General features: G+C 43.7%; 1 protein-coding gene across 1 annotated transcript in view; it reads right to left on the minus strand.

Annotated features, from left to right (window-relative positions):
• Positions 1–5,789, minus strand: part of DSTN (destrin, actin depolymerizing factor) — a 36,793-nt gene extending 31,004 nt beyond the window's left edge. The window contains exon 1 of the mRNA XM_007461789.1: positions 5,715–5,789. Within this exon, the coding sequence (XP_007461851.1) occupies positions 5,715–5,717 (3 nt within the window). The 5' untranslated portion in view covers positions 5,718–5,789. The remainder of the gene's footprint in view (positions 1–5,714) is intronic.
• Between the last annotated feature and the right edge of the window lie 10,229 nt (positions 5,790–16,018).

Consider the following 16,018-nt stretch of genomic DNA (forward strand, 5'->3'; position numbering starts at 1 on the left):
AATATATACCAAATATTTCCAATGAAAATTGAGCATCTAATTGAGCTGTGCTGAGTATAAAATATACAGTGGATTTCAAACAATTTGTATGAGAAAAGAATGTAAAAATGTCTCATTTTTTAATTGATTAAATGTTGATACAATATTTCAGATATATTGGGTTAAACAAATTTCGTCTTTTCTTTTTACCTTTTTAATGGGGCTACTAGAAAATTTAAAAATACATATGTAACGCACATTTTATTTCTATTCGACAACATTGGTCTAAAGGTGACTTACAATGTTTTTAAAACAAGGCCTCAATGATTTGAGAATTCCTCAGAGCTTCAGAGCTTCCATACTGACTTAAAAGATAGCTCCAGAGCCAGATGGAGAAGTTTTACCTATATCTGCCCATGCTTTAGTTTTAGCTCTATTACTTTAAAAAAAAAAAAAAAAAAAACAACAACACTACCACCAGCAAAAATGTGCTTTGTGAAAGAATTTAAAAATTTACAAGTTGGCCATCTTCTGAAAACAAGCCAAGATAGGAATATGGGTAGAAAATTCTATGGGTAGAAAAATATGGGTAGAAATAGGAGGAACAACCTATAAAGTAACGCAAAAATGTTGAAAGTAGTAAACAGTCTTCCTCTAATGTGATCCAAAAGCACAAACACACAGATAAATCAGTTTTAAATGTAGGTTTCCTGCTACAGTACGCACTGAAGTTTCTACCTTTCAAGTGCTCGTCCTAAGCCTTGTTGCAACAGAATAAGAGTTCTTTGACGGTCCCTTGTCATGTCAAAAAAATAAAGCCAAAATCTCCACCATTTCACACTACAGATTAAAATATGAATTTTAAGAATTCTGACTGCATTTTTCCTGAAATGAGCTACTTTTAAAAGATCTACCAAAAATTGATTCTTTAACACAGCAAACAAATCATGAAATAGGGTAAACAGCACATAAGCATTACAATGTCAGCTACTAGAAGACAATCTTACAAGAGTTAAGGATCACTCAAGACTATGTACTCAACTCTATGGGGGCCCTTGTACAGAAGATTCCTTGTACATGAATTCCAAGATTCCATGAATTAAGTAACAAGTCTGTCAAAGCATTACTGAGATGAACCAATCTGATGTTTATTTTTCTATGCTTCTCCCAATGTAAAATTTCAAGCAAAATGAACAGGAGACAGCTTTTAGAAGCAGGACAACTCCAAGTGAAAACTCATTTCTAACACCAAGGCAAGGAGGCAGGGACAGAAGAAAAACTGATTAAAATACTTCTGAGTGTTACATATAAATCTTTGGGTATGTCTTTCACGGAAAACCTAGAGAGGAATATTAGGCTATGTGGAAAGGTAGCTCAAGATGCTTAAATAACAAGCATCATGTTTATGGTTTATTATTCTCTGTGGTTTAGGTATGCAAATAGCTAACAGTATGACAGAGACCAGGCCTAGTTATTCAGACTAGAGCATTACCCTGTAGATAAAAAAAAAAGTACATGTTAAAACAACAGTTTTTAAAGAGTTTCAATTTTTTTTTCAAATTTCAAATGTGGTGTTCGGCTCAAAGTATCTTAATTATTATTGAAAGAAAATATAAGTTACATTAACATAAATAAAAACACAAATGTTTAGAATCTTCCCGTATACAATAAACACCATTTTGATTTAAAACAATTCTGTTTATGAAAAACGATTATGGTTATTTGTTTTATTTTTTTAATAGCCTTTATTTTGTAGAGACATTGTAGGTTCACAGCAAAATTGAGCAGAAAGTACAGTTTTCCCGTATATCCCATGTGTGTTTGTTTTTAACATTTTGGCTAGAGGTACCGCCTAGGAAAAAGAAAGAAAAGGATAAGTATAGAACAGAGGATGTTAATCTCCACGGCCTGTGGCAAAGATGGAACTCTACTCTGGATCACTGTGCATTTCTACCACAACCAGGGCCTCACAAGGGCAGGTGGCTAGAATTAAGAGTACTGAACTTCTGTTACTTAGCAGCTTGAGAGGCAGGCAAAGAAAAGCAGGTGCCAGAGGCAAGGTATATTAGTCTTCATTATGCAGGTCTGGCTTTGACAAGCACATTCTCGCTGATTTTCTTTTAAGGTTAGATTTACTTTATGGCTCCACAAATGAGTTTACATGAAGACGTGAGGAGTATTTACCCAATGTCAGGGTCACTGAAAGCACATGCATGTAAAAACATAAGCTGCAACAAGAATGAAAAGATACTCAACTACTGCTAATCAGAGAAATGCAAATTAAAAGAATGAGAAACCATTTCACACCTATCAGATTGGTTTTCAAAGTCTCATAATGCCAAGTAGTGAAAATAGAGAAACAGGCTCGTGAAAGTAGCTGGTGGGAGGCAAACTAGAACTAAACCTCACCAAGTTCTTTTTTTCAAAGTTGCAAAAGGATACAAGAAGCATGATAACATTTATATAAAATCTTAAAATACGTCAAGGCAACATATATTATTACGGATGCATACATGTACAACTGAAAGTATGGAAACATCAATGAAATGTGTTAGTTTCAGGTGACTATGCTGAACTTTTACCTGAGCCCTGAGCTCCTGAAGAGCAGTGAAGATTAAGAAATTCACTCCCATCATTTTGTGTTCAGGGCAACAAAAGGATCCTGCCCTTGCTTACTTTGAGATTAAGACCTGTCCCCAGGCTTCCTCAAGGCTCCTCAATTTACCAGCCCCAGGTCTCTGTCCTTTTTTTTTTGTTTTTGTTTTTGAGATGCTCCTCATTTCAATAAATGTTCTCTCAAATGCAAAAACCTGCAAAAGTCATCTCCTTAATCGGCCAGTACATTACGTCTTTTACACAGGAGTGGTTACCTCTGGGGAGAGAAGGGAATGGGATGAGGAAAAAGATGCCTATTTACCTGTAATGGTAAAATAAAAACCTGAAATATGGCAAAAAGTTAACCTTTTATTTTTTTGTACAAAGAAACTTATTATTCTGTGTACCTTCCTGCTTAAAATGTTTCAAAATTAATTTTTAAATTATTTTAAAACCTGATGCCTAGTCAGAAAAGGCCACAAGTCAATTAAACCTTTACAGACTGTTTTCTAATATGTTAAATGGGCACAGGAACACATGCCCAACCTCTTCCACTAGATTGCTGTAAGTAAAAATGTTTTTGCTAATCATCAAGTGGAAGAATACACGTGTAATTCAGTCTGAGCCAACAGCTCAGTTTGTTACAGCCGAGTTCTGATTAGGGTAAGGTTAAGGGTTAGATTATCATGCAGACCTTTACTGTTTCAGGGACAAGACTACACTCTGACTTCCCAGAGAGCCACTGGTTACAAGAGGAGCTAGGTCGACAGTCTCCTGTGATGTCTCAATCCATACCCAACAGGAAGAACTACTCAGCAGATAACCCTAGGAATTTGATGGTAGGCTGGTAAATAATCTTTGTATGAGGAAGCTGGCGCACCCAGTACACACGCACACCAAAGTTTTGTTTGGAGTGTGCAGATGTGGTTCCTGTGGAGGGTAGGCTTTTTTTTTTTTTGGGCACTGTAAAGTGAGACTTCAAAAACATGAAATCTCATCTTAAAGTGCTCAGGGTGATCTGAGTTGGTTTCAAATTGCTTTATTCCCAAGTGCTTCGAGAAGACTTGGTGAGTACCAGGAAGTGATTTTGTTAACGTAGAACAAATCCATCAACAGTTAAAATTTAATCTGAAAAAAAAAAAAATCTTAGAAACTTGGAACCAACTATCCAACCAACAGATCTAAACAGTTTCAAATACAGAGGTAAAGTGCTAAAATCAGGGAATAAACGTACATCTTCATAATATTCTCTAATAGCTGGAATGAAGGGAGAAGCTCTGTGCTCATAAGGCTAAATACAAGAGTAAGCTTTAAAAATGGTCATCTGCACAAATGAACTGATCTACAAAACAGACACAGACTCACAGACAAAGAGAACAGACTTGTGGTTGCCAAGGGGGAGGAGGTTGGGGAGGGACAGACTGAGGTTGGGGTTAGCAGATGTAAGCTTTTATATATAGATCCTACTGTATAGCACAGAAAACTATATTCAACATCCTATGATAAACCATACTGGAAAACAATATTTAAAAAAGAATGTATATATATGTATGACTGAAGCACTCTGCTGGACAGCAGAAATGAACATAACATTGTAAGTCAACTGTGTCAATTAAAATAATAAAATAAAAATGGTCACCTGTATCCTAAACTCTCTTTCTTTGCAAGCATCCTAACAAGAGTAGTTCATAAGTTCTTCAGACCTCCCTAAGTTTGAAACGTACTCGGAATCACCCATCTTGATTTTTATTTCTCCTCCTCCTTCCGGACCATAAATATTTTAAACAGACTCTTCATTTTATTTGAATGTATAGAAATAAGAAAGCTAAGCTTTAAAGTTTAAGCATTTAGCTAAAGTAAAAAGGTTTGGTCCTATTTTCAAACAGAAAATAAAGTTATGTCAAATCAGAAGGCACTAAAGCCGGCTCCAGCCTGATTCAAAGCACTTTCGTCTGAGTGGATGGTCTTAAATTTATGAAAACTCAAAGCCCTTAGATTAAGTCTTTTAGCATAAAGTAGTAATATAAAGTAGTACAATCTTAAAGAAGTTAGAAAGTTGTAAGATGCCGATCTCCTTTGTAGCTTACAAAATCAAACCAAAGAAGAATCAAAAACTGAACAACATCAAATTCGTACTACATATCCTCAGTCATCCAGAAACTACTGTTTAATCTCTCATTTTCTTCCACCACTGAGCCAGTCTGCATAGCCCTGAAAGGTGCAATACCTTAAGAAAACCCAAACTGTCATTCAGTGAAAACATTGTGTAGGAAGATAAACTGGTACCAACTGTTTCCAGGCAGACAGATGCAATAACAGTGTAATATTTCCAGCAAAGTCTGGTAAGCCTTTGCCTGCAAATCATTGACCAAAAATGGTAACAGTATGCGCAGACTACAGAAAATGACAAAATGTCCTACTTGATCGTCCACTTAAGAGCACGGTTCTACAGCAAAAGAGAGTGACAGTTTAGAGGAGAAAATACGTGAATTAAGCAGTCCAACACCTGCTTTACTTTTAGCGACTCGGAGAGCTTAATGGACTTTTAAAAGCTTTTTCATTTGCTTTAGTTAGCATCCCAGCATCATGCCCACCCCCTGCACGCTAAATACTGGCAGAGCCAACCTGTTTGCAGGTAAAAGAAAATCTGTGACCGTACATGGAGGCCGGACAGGCCACCGCCCGGCCGAACGCGGAGGACGAGGAGCTGCGGGACGCGGACCACCGGGGGCGGCAGCAAAGGACCGCAGGCCCGGTTCGGAATCGCGGGGGTCACGCTCGGTGGCCATGCCGGCCCCCAGGTGGCTCAATAAAGGCCTCGTTCCCTCCTCAAGACGCACAGACCTCAGGGGCCGAAACCGCCCGAGTCGCCGACCGCCAGCTCCCGGCCTCGGCGAAACGTGCGCCAAAGAGGCCCCACCCGCGAGCGCGGGCGGACCCCGGGCGGCGTCGCCGGGGCGGGGGGTCGACCCCGGCTGGGCTACCGAGGCCAGGGAGAGGCCCCGCGCCGGCGGCGACGGCGAGAATGCAGCGGCCGGGGAGCCGCCCCGGCGCGGGGCCCAGCGGGTCCGCGGCTGCCGAAGCCCGGGTCCCCCCGCGCCGCCGCCCCGACCCCGCGGCGCCCCGGGCCCCCAGCTTACCATCTTCGCCGCGGCGGCCGCAGAGCGCGGAGAGGGAGCCGGCGAGCACCAAGTCTGCGGAGCGACCTCCTCACAACAGCCCCGCTAGCCTCCCAAAGACTGGCGGGCGCCTCGGGCCCAGACGCGGCGGCGCACGTCACGCGCTGCCCACCGTTGCTGCGCAACCGGCCGGCCTGGCAACGCCCCGCCCCGGCAGTCCCCCAGCCCCGACTCCGCGGGGGCGGGGTCTTCTTCGCCTTCCGGAGAAGGGGCACCGGGTACCCCTCACCAGCTCTGGCCTGTGAGGCGGGGGCGAGGTCCTCCCCCAACAGCTCCGGACGAGGGGGCGGAGCTTCAGCTGGTACCTGCGGGCGAGGGGCGGTGGCCCCTTCACCGGGGCGAGGCCACGTACCCCCCGCCCACTGCGCCGCCGTTGCCCTTACATGGAAGTAGCCACCTGGCCAGGTGTGCGCCGCCGCGAGGGGCGGGGCCTTGGAGGGGGAGGGGTGATAGGGGGCGGGGCCCGCGGCGGAGGAGTCGGGAGGGGGGGTGGAGGAGGAGGAGGAGGAGGAGGAGGGAGGCCTGCATCCATCTTGGCCTGTCAGTAAGAGCCAGCGGGTTCAGGTGCAGTGCCGTGGGGCCTCCCAGGGGCTGGGTATTCAAGCCTGCGGCTTTTACACCTCCTGTAATCTTCTGGGATGCAGTTGGCAAATGATGTCAATAAAGAAAGACAGACCTGTGAAAAGGATGTGAGGTTCCTTAAACCAAAATCAATATCTCCTTATCCCAGGGGTAAAGAGATATGGAGGAAATGGGCCTGTTTCCTGGAAGACTCCTGGATACTGACACGTGGAGAGGAGGAGGTGGTAGGAAACATCCCTGAACTAATTTGAAATTGGCAGCTTCATGTGTGGTGAGTCATGTGCCAGGTGTCACCACACAGATATGGCTTTAGGAGGCTCATCACACACACGAAGCAAACTGTCAGTGAGTTTTAGGGTCATGCTGGGTGCTGTATGCTTTTCTTCTTTTATGAACAACCCTTTCCCGCGTCCATTTCCGTTTTTAAGTGTTCTCGGAGTCCTGATCACTTAGCTTCACTCCTCTTAGCACCTCATCATGTGCTCAGCCACAGCTCTGCACCTCAAATGCTGATTTAAGAGTCTCGACTCACACCATTTGATCTGCATTGCTGGGCCATTGCCTAAACCAAGAAGAGGGCAGGTGGGAGGAGGAGGAGGAGGGAGGGAGGGAGGGACGAAGAAAGGACCAGCGGGAGCCGGGGCGCGGGCGGTCGCGGGGGCCGCGCGTCCCGCATTTTTTACCTACTTTGGTGAGATTCCCGCCGTCCTCGCCTGATTGGCCCAGCACGGCACGTCTGGCCCTTGGGCGAGAGGAAAAATCTGCACATTTTTCCTCTTTGCCCAGGCGACTGTGGCGATTCAGAGCGCTCTGAGTCACCGCTAATTTCAGGTCTGGAAAAAACAAGGAGTGATTTATTTGTCTTTGGGAAAGACACTTCCCGAAGACAAGCCCGGGAAAGGAGCACTGAGTCCGCATTAGTGTGGCTGGGAAACGGCAGAGATGCCTCAGGATGGTGGCGCCCGCCCCGCTGCTCCGTTTTGGGGGTTTTTAATTTGGGATTGCGTTTTTTTTAATGGGCGGTTGCATCAGAAACACAATTTTCAGAGGGCCAGAAGGAATCCCAGCGCCTTTTCTGAGGGTGTTTTTCTGGGGAATAAAGGCAACAAAGAATTTACAGCCGTGATGATTAAGTTTTACTTAATTTAGTCTACCTAGAACTTAACAGGCCTCTACCAGAACTGTTTTAATTCTCCAAATGTGAGGCTTTTGGACAAGATGGTCAATATGTCTTTTGCTTTTCCTGGGCACTATATAAAATCTAGGTTATATGTGGCTTTTATTCTGGCGTCTAGACATAGAGACTCATTTCTTGTTACTCTCCTGTTTTGTGTTTTTCTTTTTAAGAAAGAAAGTTGTGGCAATTCTAAGCCTTACCACCTACTACAAGATTTTTGGCAGGCTAGAGCAGTGGTTTGCAATGTGAACGGGAACTTATTCCAAGTCAGATTTGTGTGCCCCATCCCCAGAGTTTCTGACAATGTATCTCAGGTGAGACCCAAGAATTGTATTTCTAACAATTCCCGGGTGATGCTGATGTGACTGGTGGGTATCGGGCACTTTGAGAAGAAAGAACCCACCTGGATCCAGCTGCAGCTGGAGCCCTGTGTTTCCCTGTCGGCCGGGACTCAGTGCCACCCTCCATCTCTGAGTCCTCAAAGACCTCTTTTCTGTTCAAAACGGAATCGTCCTCATGTAAGGATGCAAGTCGGGCCTGCTCCAGCCTCTCTTATGCGTTTTGTCCTCCTCACTGCAACCAGAGTTATGGCCAAACAGAGGAATCTTATCCTTTCACTTTACCGCTTAAAATTTCCTGTGGCTTCCTCCAGAAATCTCAGCAGTTCATTCTGGCCCTTCTGCCTCTGGCCTCAGCCTGCCTTTTTTGTCCTGTCTCCCACACTTTCCAAAGTTCCCAGTATCCTTCCAGACTAAACTTCTCATTCCAGAATCCTTCTTGCTCTAACTGCCATCATCACGGGCCTGTTGGTCTCTCATCCTGGAATGTTCCCAAGAGTCTGGAGACTTCTGACCACTTCCCAAGGGATCAAGAGTGGGTCCTTCTATAGTCCCACAGTTCATCACTTCTCAAACCTTGATAAGCATCCACACCACCTGAGGATCTTGTTAAAATGCAAATTCAAGGGTTTAGAAGTGGGTCTCAGTTGCCCCAGGAGATTCAGATGCTGTGGGTCCTCAGACCACACTTCCATAGTGAGGTCTTAACGTTTTTCCCTACTGTTAGTATAGCTGTAATTTATATATGCATTTGCTGCCACCATCACTACTTTATATTGAGAGTTCCTTGAGGTCAAGGGGTGTTTAGGATGCATTTTTTTTTAATTTATTTATTTTTGGCTGCATTGGGTCTTCGTTGCTGCGCGCGGGCTTTCTCTAGTTGCGGCAAGTGGGGGCTACTCTTAGTTGCAGTGCGCGGGCTTCTTATTCCTGTGGCTTCTCTTGTTGCAGAACACTGGCTCTAGGCACGTGGACTTCAGTAGTTGTGGCGTGTGGGCTCAGTAGTTGTGGCTCACGGGCTCTAGAGCACAGGCTCAGTAGCTGTGGCACACGGGCTTAGTTGCTCTGCGACACGTGGGATCTTCCCGGACCAGGGATCGAACCTGTGTCCCCTGCATTGGCAGGAGGATCCTTAACCACTGTGCCACCAGGGAAGTCCCTAGGATGTATCTTATACGGACTGGCATAGCCCCTGATGTGTAGTAGGTGTTTAATACATGTTTGTTTTGGTCAGAGAAGTATCTGAAGATGTTTTACAATCCATCAGGCAAACCTCTGTATCAGTTCATTTTAACCTAAAATGAGCCCCCATTTTTCTTAAGACCCCATTGAACTTTAACCTCTTCCTTTACACATTAGTTTCCTAGATATTTTCATTCCTTCTCATCCCACAGAGGGAAAAAGTTTTAACATAAGGTCTCCCCTTGAATATGAGACTGAGTGTGTTCCATTTCTAATTTAGAAAATATTTTGCGTATGTAACCATCTGTGAACATATAGGTGCTTTCATTTAAAACCATAAATATGAGTGGTAGGGGAGAATATACATTAATGAGGCACTTGAAGAGAGATGTGTTAATCAATGATCAGGAAAAGCCTGCGAGGGGATATAACCCTGCCAGTATATAGTGCAGAAAAACTATTTTTAGCTTCTTTCCTGCCTCTTCACAAATTCACCTATTCTCTCTCCCCTACCCTTATTTATGTCTGTGATCTTTTCTAAAAATAATTTTAATTATGTAAGTAAGATATGAGTGTGTTCTCATTATGAAAGATTCCAAGATACAATAAGAAAAGCCCCCAGAGCACTTTTGCTCTCCATCCCCACAGCGTCAGCTTCCTCCTCAGAGGTAACCACTGCTCTCAATTTGGTGAATGGCCTTATGGAGAAATAAGCCATGTGCAGGTGCTTTGTGTTGTGGTTTGCTTTTGTCGGTGCTTTGTGTCATGGTTTTGTGCTGGGTGTGTGGTGTCCCGTAGCTTGCTTTCTGATTTTCTTGATTTCCTGCCTACTGGATCCGTCCGTGTCTGATAGAGCAGTGTTGAAGTCTCCAATTGTGATAATGGATTCACCCATTCCTCCTCGCAGTTCTGTCAGGTCTTGCCTCACTTAGGTTGACACTGTTGTTGGGAACATACACATAAAGAATTATGTCTTAGAGGAGAACTGACCCCCTTAACGTTATGTAACCCCCTTGTTTATTCCCAAGAACTTTGCTGATTCTGAAGTCGACTCCGTCTGAAATTAATGTAGCTACTCCTGCTTTGTTTTGATTAGTGTTAACATGGTATATTTTTCTCCATTTACTTTTTTTTTTTTTTTGCGGTACGCGGGCCTCTCACTGTTGTGGCCTCTCCCGTTGCGGAGCAACAGGCTCCGGACGCGCAGGCTCAGCGGCCATGGCTCACGGGCGCAGATCCCCGCGGCATGTGGGATCTTCCCGGACCGGGTCACGAACCCGTGTCCGCTACATCAGCAGGCGGACTCTCAACCACTGCGCCACCAGGGAAGCCCTCCATTTACTTTTAATCTGTATGTGTCTTTATATTGAAAGTGAGCTTCTGATAGACAACATAGAGTTGGCTCTTTTTTTTTTTTTTTTTTTTGATGCACTCTGAAAATCTCTGTGTTTTGATTGGTGCATTTAGACCATTGACATTCAAAATTATTATTGATATAGCTGGATGAATATCTATAATATTCACTACTGTTTTCTATTTGTTGCCTTTGTTCTTTGGTCTTATGTTTGCCTTTCACTCTTTTTCTGTCATTTGTGGTTTTAACTGAGCATTTTAGATGATTTCATTTTCTGTTCTTTCCTAGCATATCAGTTATACTTTTCTCACTTTTTTTAGTGGTTGCCCTGGAGTTTGCAGTATACATTTACAACTAATCCAAGTCTGCTTTCAAATAACGCTTCACCACTTGACAGATAGTGTGAGTACCTTACAGTAACAAAATAATCCTAATACCCTCCTCCTCTTATATTATTCCTGTGATTCATTTCATTTATATCTAAGCATAAATAGGCATATGTGACATATACAAAAGCATATATAATCGAACACATTGTTGCTGTTATTTGAAAGAAACTGTTATCCATTAATCCGTCAATTAAGAATAAGAAAAGTAAAAGTTCTTTTTTTTCTTTTTGGCCATGCCCCGCAGCTTGTGGGATCTTAGTTCCCTAACCAGATTGAACCCGGGCCCTCAGCATTGAAAGCACCGAGTCCTAAACACTGGACCGCCAGGGAAGTCCCTCTCCTTCACTTTTGAAGGATAATTTTGCAGGGTATAGAATTCGAGTTTGGTGGGTTTTTTCTCTCAACACTTTGTGTTTCCCTTCACTCTCTTCTTGCTTGAATGGTTTTTGAGGAAACGTCAGTAATTCTTTTCTTTGTTCCTCTATAGGTAAGATGTTTTTTTCCCCTTCTCAGGATTTTTTTTTCTTTATCTTTGATATTCTGTAATTTGAAATGATAGGTCTAGGTGTAGTTTTTTGGTATTCTTATCCTGCTTGGTGTTCTCCAACTTTCTGGGTCTGTGCTTTGGTGTCTGACAATACTTTGGGGAAATTCTCAGTCACTATCGTTTCAAATATTTCTTCTGTTCCTTTCTCTTTTTCTTCTTCTGGTATTCCCATTACATGTATGTTACCCCTTTTGTAGCTGTCCCACAGTTCTTGGATTTTCTGTTCTGTATTTTTCAGTCTCGGTTCTCTTTGCTTTTTGATTTTGAGGATTTTACTGATATGTCCTCTAGCTCAGAGATTCTTTCCTCAGCTGTGTCCAATCTACTAATAAGCCCATCAAAGGCATTCTTTATTTCTTTGTGGGTTTTTGTTTGTTTTTTGCCTTTTGGTATGCCTTGTCATTTTTTCTTGGTAGCTGGACATGATGTCCTAGGTAAAAGGAACTGTGGTGAATAGGCCTTTAGTAACATGGTGGTGTGGTGTGAGGGGAGGGGAAGTGTTATATATTCCTGTGCTTTGGTCTCAGTCTTTTACTGAGCCTGTGCCTCTGTGGACAGCACAAGTGTTTCTCAGCCACTCCTATCCCCACCCAGTGGGCTGGGTTGTTGTCTAGAGTGGGCTGGAGGTGGGTATTTCCCTTACCCAGATGAGTTAGGCTCTGATCAAATCCTGAGTGGTTAGGCTCCGATTAACTAGTTTCCTCTGAGGGCAGGCTTTGTTAAGAAGAACAAAGTGCTTTGGAGGATTTCCCAATGGTTCCTGTCGCCCTGCCCTGCAGGAAGCAGGAGGGGATTTTTCTCTGATATTTACTGTGGGAACATGGGAAGCTTCAGGAGGCAAAACATAGGGTCCCCCTGTGACGGAGTCTCTCGGGAGTTTTTAACCCTCAGACTTGTCCACACTGAGCCTCCCCTAACTTGTCCATCACAGTTCAGGTTTTCCCACCTGGCACTGGTTCGCCAGTGGTTTCCCCTCGTAAGACTGCCCCGGTTAACCACAGCTCCCTGGATTCTCCTGTCTGTCTCCACTTTGGGGGCAGCGGTTTGCCCTCTGTTCTCTTCTCTCTTATGGATCCAAGGAGAGTTGTCTGTCCAGCTTCTTACTTGTTGCTAGGACAGAGCTGCAAACTCCTTAAATGTGGAAGTAGAAATGTGACATCTGCCTCTTCCCTTTTAAAGAAACTTCTCAGAAGTTCCAGGCAAGGCTTCTCCTTTCATCTCACTGATCAGAACTTGGTCATAAGGCTGCAAGGGGGGCTGGGAAGTGTGGTCTCTTCTCTGAGTAGCAACGTGCTCAGCTAAGAAACTGGGGTTCCTTCACCAAGGAAGAAGGGGAAATGGATATTGGGAGATAACTAGTGGTGATGGCCATAGGTTGATATTATTATTAGTCCCATTCTACAGATGAGGTTAGGGGGAGAGATGTTCCTTAGGAGCCTAGAGGAGTTAGCCACCTGCTTATTATTATTCTCACAGTGATGCTGAACAAGAGAACTAGGGACCCCTTGTTGCTTCCTTAATACCACGGGGGATGGGCAGTTATACAAAACAAGGCAAATGGAAGCCATAGGAAATACATTCTGGACATTCCTTTACTGTAGCCTAGTCCTGCTGGATCAGGCAGCCCCAGGGGCCTGGGCATCTATTTTAGGAAAGGGCTAAATATATTTAAGTACGTTCATGGGAACAATGTAGTACCACATGGTAACACTATTGATTTCTCTATTAATCCTTAAAGTCATATACCACTATTTTATAATGTTAAAAATTGAACAACTATGACGTGTTTTTCAGATAATAGTGCACTATTGATACTTGAGAAAATGGAGTAGGTAGCCTCACAATAACCCCAACCAGTGGTTATTCATCCCTCGTGGGCCAAACGTTCCCTTCGAGAGTCTGATGAAAAGTAAAAAGTGGTGTATTTGTAGTTATATTATTTTCACTTATGTTAGTCTGAACATAGAAAATGGGCAACACTCAACTCAACTATCTTTGACTTACAAAAACAGGACTTTCTTATGGTTCAATCTAATGTACACTAACCAAGTAGGAGTCCTAGCAGCCTGGCCTTTTTAAAGGATGTTTGCATCATCCCATCTATTTTTACCAACTGAATTTCTCATACGAAAAAGAGGAGGTAAATGTTAAAAAAATGAAAGTCTGTGTTTGGAGGTGAAACATTGCGTTCACAGTGGGATGCCACTTTGCAAGATTTTTTCAGTTAAATTTGACAGCTGGGTCCCTACTGTGTGCCAGCTGTGTCTGTGTTTGCCACCAGGAACAGGAAGATGAATAAGTCATGGGCCCTGCCACAAGGAGATCACGAGTGCAAACAGATCAATGCCAAGGACAACTCCGCCCAGGATCCCTTGGGAATTCTCAGACTCCTACTGGAGGGGCAGATCATAGCAGGGAGATGTTACTGGAGCTTAATGGGTGAGGTATCAGGAGAGGAAGTTCCCCACATGATTTCTCACTGAGGCTGGTAAACACAAGTACGGAAAGGTGGTGAGAGGGGCTCACTCAGAGACTGATGGTTGGAAGGAAAGAACACCAAATGTTTCTACCAAAAAACTAGACTCCGTGGACTAAGATACCTAGGTAGATATAAATGAATTTTCTTTGTTTGTTTGTTTTTGCTTTGAGGGGCTGCTCTGCTGTGCTTCCTACCTTTCCTCTTTTCGCGTCTTCTGGGGGTGGGAGGAGGGGTGTCAAATGATGGTCCAGACAGAGACACCTAGCTCTGCCCAGTGAGGAACTCAAAGCAGGCTCAAAGACAGCTAGACCAGAAACAGCCAAGGGACAGAGATTGTGATGTGAAATCCGGGGCCTTTTGCTATAACTGTTTTGCTTTTGCCTCTAAGACTCCAGTATTTCCATCATCAGTCTTCCAATGCGGTGTTTGATACCGCTGTCACCAGTTCCAGCTTTGACTGGCCGTGTAACCTCTTGTACAACATAACTCTCTGGGCCTCCTGTCCTCACCTGCAAACTGAAGGTGTTGATGAGTTTAACCCCTTTAGCTCAAAAATGCACTAAAGAGAAGATTTATTGAGTATCCAGCACAGTATTGGCAATTTGTAGGGTATCCTATTCTAGTAATACTAAGGCAGACCCTCGAATTTTGATATATAAACTCTAGGCCTTGGGCTCTTGACACAGGGCCTATTTTTACAGCAAAATCAATAAGTTGCTGTAATTGTCCAGGCGGTGGCCTGATGGGGTTCTCTCAGCCACCCACACCTGGGGGAAGGGAGCTGATTGGCACAAAGGGAGAAAATAGCATTCATGTCACATACTCTTCATGTCAGTGAGAGGCTAACATATCACGTCTTACAGTCGTTTATTTTTATTTTTGGTCAGTAAATTCAGGCTCAGTCATTAAGAGGTGGTCCACTCGCAAGATTTTCCACGCTGGAGTTGGAAGGAATCACTTGATCATTTATGTTTCTCACTCCTGTGGGAAACCTTCCTTCCCGCCCCATGAGCCAGTGAGTCACTTCCTGGCTTCAGACCTCTCCGGCTTCCTTTGTTTCCCAGCCTCGGCCTGGCCCTCCGGAGAGGGGTCTGGTCTGGGGGGTAGGAAGGGGTCAGGCACCAGGCTACACACCTTCAGTGGCTTTCAAGTCTTAGAGAAGGACCCTTGATGCAGGAGAAAGTATGCATGTGGTCTGATAAATGCTGTGTTGGATTCCAGATTCAGCATTTTTTTCTTTTTCTTTTAAACAACTCTAGGAAAGAAGTGCCCATAGAAGGTAGAGCGGGGTTCAGGTTTATTTTATGACTCATGGAAATTTCTAAAATGATAAATATTGGCTTGGCAGGAGCCTGACATAAGAAACACTCAACTAAACCAGACTCTATGGTTACAAGAAACAAGAACAGTGTAGTCAACAAATAAACTGGGACTCCACTCCCAAGCTTTCAGAGAAAAAAGAGCAGAAAGCACTTCCTGGATGTTGTGCGGTGGCCTTCCTGGCCAGCCGCGATCTCATTTGTTTTTCCTGAGTCCAGAAACTGAGATGGTTGCCGGATCTTCCTGGCTAGGAAGCCATTTCAAATGCCTTTGGTTTTATACTTTATTTAGTCCAGACTCTTTTTGGCTAATATAATGAAAATACTTCGTGAGGGTATGGTTGGAAATATTTTCTCCTTAGGAAAAAAAATTTTTTTCCTTCCTGAGTAAAAATTCCTCCACCTCTCTGTGTAGAAGAAACTAGGCATTCTGGAGAGAATATTGGGAATCCAGAATATCAGCTTGTTTCAGAGAAAACTTAGAAAGTCTGAGCCATAAATAACGGTTGGGCTTCTCCTGAGTAGAGTTTTTATTTCTCATGAAACAAAGTCAGCATTACCTTAAGTTCCCTCAGCTGATTTTATTTTCTAAAAAAAAAAAATACGAATATTCATACCCAATGGAAAGGCTGGTGTAACAACTTAGCAGAACCTAGTAATGAGTAGCTTAAATCTTCCTTGCAGCTGCTTTATCCTGTGCAACCATTGTAAGTTTATTAACAGAGCAGCTTTACTTACTAGTAGTGTTTTTTAAGATTGGCTTTCCCAACACACACACACACACACACACACACACACACACATTTTACAGTCTGGAGTCAATGTAAATCCATGGTGAGGAGGACCAATAAAGAAATAAAGTGAAGCTGTGCAGCATGCCCCCCCCACTCCCACACCC

The sequence above is a fragment of the Lipotes vexillifer genome, unplaced genomic scaffold (genome assembly GCF_000442215.2).
Source record: "Lipotes vexillifer unplaced genomic scaffold, Lipotes_vexillifer_v1.1 scaffold285, whole genome shotgun sequence".
NCBI lineage: Eukaryota > Metazoa > Chordata > Mammalia > Artiodactyla > Lipotidae > Lipotes > Lipotes vexillifer.